The sequence below is a fragment of the Euphorbia lathyris genome, chromosome 2 (genome assembly GCF_963576675.1).
Source record: "Euphorbia lathyris chromosome 2, ddEupLath1.1, whole genome shotgun sequence".
Lineage (NCBI taxonomy): Eukaryota > Viridiplantae > Streptophyta > Magnoliopsida > Malpighiales > Euphorbiaceae > Euphorbia > Euphorbia lathyris.
In genome coordinates this window covers 125,579,932-125,585,806 of record NC_088911.1, presented here as the reverse complement: position 1 = coordinate 125,585,806, position 5,875 = coordinate 125,579,932, and the positions used below count along the sequence as shown (strand labels likewise).

The following is a 5,875-nucleotide window of genomic DNA, read 5'->3' as shown; positions in this document are numbered from 1 at the left end:
CATTAATATTAATTGAAGAAATATATAGGGATATTGAATTACTTTGTATTGCTGATAAGTGTAATATGAATTTTTCTTAATATAATTACAATCTTGTTTTAAAAAAAGAAAACATAAAACATCTAACTAAATCATTTTATTATTAATTAATCTAAGACACTTGCATTAACATAAAAAATCACGATCAATTTGAATATAAGTTAAAACAGATAACTATAAATTCTCAATAATTTCTACATATGAAAGAGAAATAGCTCAAACTATCGGATTATATTCTCGATTGTCGTTTTTTATGAAAAAGTACAAAAAATAATTAATTAATTATATGTACAATAAAATAAATTTTTATTATGTATAATACAGTTAACTTAGAAAAATCATTTCATTGATGTGTGACACTTATTATTTCATTTAAGTGTACCTAAATTAGTTTTCTTCGCACATAGGGTTAATTCTTGTGGGTAAATTACAATTTGCCACTGAAGAGTGAAGACTATCTATCTATCTCCTTATTTCGCCGTACATTAACCGTTCTCTTCATTTCGCCGAACAATTGAAGCTTAGCAGAAGTTTCTTCCCGATTTACAGGATCTTCATCCATTAGGGCTTTCAAATTCTCCTATTCAATTTTCGCCTGTAAGTTCGATTTAGTACTATTCTTCTCTGTGTGATCAATTGCTTCTTTCATCGTTTCCCTATTTTGTTTTCAATTCTTAATTATACAAGAAGAAAAACTAAGATCGAGAATTAGCTTAGTTCGTACCATTTTCATGGCTAGGACTATATCCTCTATGCTTCGCCAAATCCCTATTAGTACTCGCCATAACTCTGGTACCTATATTCGGAAATTGACTGTACAACCTAAAGAACAAGAATTTAACGGCGAAGGAATCCAGCCGATAGGGAATATTGATCTTGCTGAGAGTATAAAGGAACATTTAACTGACATAACTAGAGAAGTTACTGAAATTATTGGAAGAAAAACCAAATCGGAGCAAACTGTTTTTTCAGATTTTGCTTCTTTCGATTTCAGTGCTGTGCTTTTACTAAGATTCTTCCATTGGCTGCGATTGCATTCCAATTTTTTACCTGACCCAATTTCCTGCAATGTGCTTTTTCAATCACTTTTGGAGGCTAAGGCTTTAATTGCCGCAAAAACTTTCCTTGAAGTTTCAAGTTTTACTCCTGAGCAGGATGCTTTAGAGCGTTACATTTGCTGTCTTTGTGAGGCTAGTTTGATTGAGGATGCGCTTGAGGTATTTGCCAAGTTTAAAGATGTTGGACTGTGCCCTTCAATCAGAACATGGAACTCGGCTTTATTGGGCTGTCTTAATGTTGGAAGGACAGATCTTGTTTGGAAATTGTATAATGATATGATGGACTTGGGGGTTGTGGCAAATATCAATGTCGAGACTGTTGAGTATCTGATTCGAGCTTTTTGTAGTGATGGTGAATTTCTGAAGGGTTATGAACTTCTTAGACAGGTTTTGGAAAGTGGGTTTGTCCCTAGCAATATTGTTTTCAATGCATTGATATCTGGGTTCTGCAAACTTAGGAAGTATTATAGAGTGTCTGAGCTTCTTCACATCATGATTGCCAAGAATTGTGCCCCTGATATCGATACGTATCAAGAAATCATCAAAGGACTTTGGAAGAATAAAAGGCCAGGTGAAGCTTTAAGGATTTTCAATGATCTTAAGGATAGAGGCTATGCCCCAAATGTGGTGATGTATAATACAATGATTTGTGGTCTTTGTCAGACGGATAGACTTAACCATGCTTGGAAGCTTTGGCATGAGATGATAAGTAAGGGAGTCCTTCCTAATCAATACACTTACAGTGAACTGATTAATGGGTTGTGTAAGTCGGGAAGCTTCAAGGTAGCCATGAAACTGTTCGATGAGATGCGTGGTCGAGGTTTTGAAAAAACAACAGCAAGTTACAATAGGATGATATCAAATTTGTGTTCACTTGGAAAAGTGAATGAGGCTTTTGACTTGTTTGAAGAAATGCTGCAAAAGGGAATCGCTCGTGATGCATGGTCGTATAATTACCTCATTCGAGGTTTTTGCAAAGAAGGGAAGATAGAGGAGAGTAAGAAGTTGCTAAATGAACTATTGGCAAATGGATTACAACCAACAAAATTATCTTACATTCCTCTTATAAACAAGCTATGCCAAGCAGGAGCCATCAAGGAAGCGAAACAGTTGTGGAATGATATGGAAAACCAGGGCCTGAAACCGACAGTGCATCACTATGATCAATTTATAATTGCATTGTGTGAACAAGATCATGTTATGGATGGTATGGAGTGGTTAGTTGCTATGTTCAAGAATAAACTGAGACCGAAAGACACAACTTTGCATAGCGTACTTCTGCGACTTTTAGAATCTGATATGTTAGATGAATCCTTATTTATCTTAGATTTTATGCTCGGAGAAGGTTATTCTCTCAACAAAGACATATGGTATTCTCTAGTTAGTAAACTCTGCAAAGGGGATTTCGTTCTTTCTGAAACGTTCCTAGATAAGATCTTAGAAAGAAATTAACTCTTTCTTTTTTGTTCTTTTCATTATTTGCTGTTGTATAACTCCTCTAATTGTTTGGAAGCAGAATGTGATGTGTGGATCAAGTTCCAGTCATGAAAAGCTTCAATCTGAGAGTTCTGATCCTGAAAATTGTGTTCCTGTGTCATTTCAAATGGATGAATACCATCTTTTTTTTTTTTTGCGATATCAAGGATATGATTTTGACAGTATTGACTCACTTTTAGGAGATTTTATACAAAGGACCGGGTTCTCGGAAGATGAAGTGGGCGCCACATGTCATTTTTTGGGTGGGGTCTTTCATGAGTTTGTGGGCGAGGGTTGTTGTATGTTCATTTGATGCAACTATTTTCGGATTATGGCTAGGTTCATAATGTAGGTTGAATGTTGAATTTATTGGAAGTTATTTCAGATTTGCAAAGAGCAAGATGTAACTCAGCCTCAATTATAATTATCTTAATAAAACCATTTCATTTCATTAATTGACCGTATTTTAGAAAAAGTTAACACACATTTCAATCTCTTGTATAAGTCATTGTAGGATATTTCACACAAATTAAGAAATGCAATTAATATAAAGTGATTAATGAATCTACATTAGTTAACTAAAAAAATTCTCTCTCCTGATTGGAGAATAAGCCTTAGAATGTTAAAAGATACATGTACCAAGATAAAAAAAAAAATTAATAATTGGATCAAAAAATACTAAACTAAAACTTCTTGGAGAACCGGAATAACTTATATTTGAGATTCTTGGAGAACTAAAATAATTTATATTTGAGGAAAAAAATAATTTGCTAAAATGATTTATATAAGAAAAGAGAGGGTGTAATATTTTAATGTTCTTTTTTTTTCATATTTGCATCCATGTAATTTGGGATGAAGGGTGGTTTTTAAGGATGAATTTTGGCTCGATTGTATTTGCCAAAATTGGTTCTTCTAATTTTGTTATCAAGCAAGTTTAGGTACACATTATAAATTTTTAATGGACAAATTGCTAAAGAAGACAGAGGAAAAAGAATCATATTATAACATGGGAACTAGGGGCGGTATTATTAAATTTAATAAATATTAAAATAGCATTTCCTCCATTCCATTATATATGGACCATTCTAATAAATTAGTTTTTTTTCAAATATAAATCACTCTAAGATTCCAAGATTTTTAGTTTAGTTTTTTGGTCCAAATATTAAATTTTTTGTATTGGTACATGTGTTTTTTAATACTCCAATATTTATTCCTCAATAGTGACATGAGAGATAATTTTATTTAGTTAACCAATATATTTCTTAATTTATGTGAAATACCCTAAAATAACTTATATAAAGAAACGGAGGTAGTAATAAATAATAAATTTTTTTATTATTATTAATTTAATTATTCATTTTGAGGTTTATCAGTTATTCTATAAGCAAATGTATGGCGAGGTCGAGAGAAAAAAGCGAGGGCGATGGAGAGAGGCGCAACAGTGGTGGTGGTAGGGTTCGGGACAGATCCAGGGAGCGGGAGGGTCCGGCGGGGCTGCGGAAGGGTGTGGGGAGGCCGGATCTGTCGGCTGGAGGCAAGGGCGGGATAGATCTAGGTGCGGACGGGGCTAGGAAGGGTTTCGGGTCTGGCGGCTTGGGCGGATCGGTGCTGAGTGAGCAAGGGTATGGAGGCAAGGGCAGATCGGTGCCTGGTGAGCAGGCGGGGGCGAGGCAAGGGACAGAGCCGGGAGTCGGTGCAGTTCCAACGCCGAGGGAGGTTGCTAGGGCCGGAGCTGGAGGTGACGGGTTTGGGGAATTTCCGCCGGCAGTCCAAGGGGAGCAGGGGCTGGTTGCGGGTATGGGCGCCGGGGCGGTGCTAGGGGAGATAGGAGATAGGGCTGGCGGGATTGCCGGGGGTCTGGCTAGGGCGAAGGGGGAGGATATGCCGGCTGTCCAGGCGGTTGGACAGGCTTGCCAGGCGAGCAGCCAGACAGTCCAGGCTGGCAGCCGGGCGTTTCAGGAGGGAGGACAGGCAGTCCTAACGGCAGGCCAGGCAGTCCTGGCGGGCGGCCAGGCTTTCCCGACGGGAAGCCAGGCAGGCCATGCGGCTGCGACTCAATTGGGGAAAACATCTTAGAGAGACACTGTGATGGGGGTTGACGAGGATGAACCGAGATAGATGAGGAAATTTTAGAAGATGAGTCTGATGAGGTCTATTCGGACTTTGATGCTGAGGACGGAGGGCAGGATGACCCGTTATGTCCGGTGATTAGGCTGTCCTCGGCAGATAAGCGAGCCCTACGATCTAAAAGGAAGCTAGCTTTAATTGTTACTGTGCTTGGAAAACGAAACAGTTTTAACTATTTCGCTCAGAGAATCCAGGCACAGTGGGCTATAAAAGGGAAAGTCACCATTACTGACTTAGAGAATGACTATTATGTGATAAAATTCACTAGGGTAGAGGATTTCAATGTGGTTATTAATGGAGGCCCCTATATCATATCTAATCATGTTCTGGCTTTAAAGTCATGGGTCCCTAATTTCAATCCTCATGACTGCTCTGTCAATAGAATTCTCACTTGGGTAAGATTTCCGAGTTTACCCATTGAATACTATAATAAAACCTTTCTTAACAAGGTTGGTGGTCTGGTTGGGAAGGTTCATCATGTGGACAAAACCACAATTGGGGCAGTGAGAGGTAAATTTGCCAGGGTATGTATTGATATCGATCTTTCTAAGCCTCTTTTATCCAAATTCTGCGTTCAGAATTCGGTTTACTATATTGAATATGAAGGCATTCATAATATTTGCTTCGAGTGTGGTATGTTTGGCCATACCTTTGAAGGGTGCCCTAAGAGAGAGAGGCGGGTCGAAGAGGTCATGGTAACTGACAAAAATGGAGAAGAAGGGAATCAAGATGATGGGAGAACCTTTGGCCCCTGGATGCTGGAGAAGAGGTCGGTGAGACGTAGGAATCGTGCTACTGTTGTTCATATTCAGCCTCCTGTCATTAGCAAGGAGATGAATCCTCTCCAGAGTACCCCTGTAGTTAAGGTAAGACCCCCCAATATAAGAGCTGATTCTGGCAAGAATACGGTTCGCGGTTCTGGATCTAGATTTGGGGTCCTGTCTATTGAGGAGGCCCATGATTCTGATCATTCTAGCGAGCATATGGAGCTTAGTATGCCGGGGTTGGAATCTGTTGAACCAGAGGCCAGCAATGTGGAGGCGACTAACCCGCTGTTCGAGTCCAGAGTTGTTGCTTTGGGGAGTACCTCGAATCTTACCTCAGGTGGGAATAAGAAGCTCAATGAGGTTAGTATCCCAAAACCCCAGATTGATATTTCAGAATGGAGGGTTATG

General features: G+C 38.8%; 1 protein-coding gene and 1 long non-coding RNA gene across 2 annotated transcripts; both read left to right on the top strand.

The window, feature by feature from the left end:
• The first annotated feature begins 460 nt into the window (after positions 1–460).
• On the top strand, positions 461–3,028 carry LOC136219841 (uncharacterized). Its single transcript, XR_010684299.1, has 2 exons — positions 461–636; positions 2,614–3,028. It is a non-coding gene; the product is annotated as an uncharacterized lncRNA (long non-coding RNA).
• LOC136219840 (pentatricopeptide repeat-containing protein At5g18950) lies at positions 630–2,725 on the top strand. Its single transcript, XM_066007399.1, has one exon. It carries the CDS (start codon positions 771–773, stop codon positions 2,547–2,549), a length of 1,779 nt encoding a protein of 592 aa, XP_065863471.1. The 5' UTR covers positions 630–770; the 3' UTR covers positions 2,550–2,725.
• Positions 3,029–5,875: the final 2,847 nt, after the last annotated feature.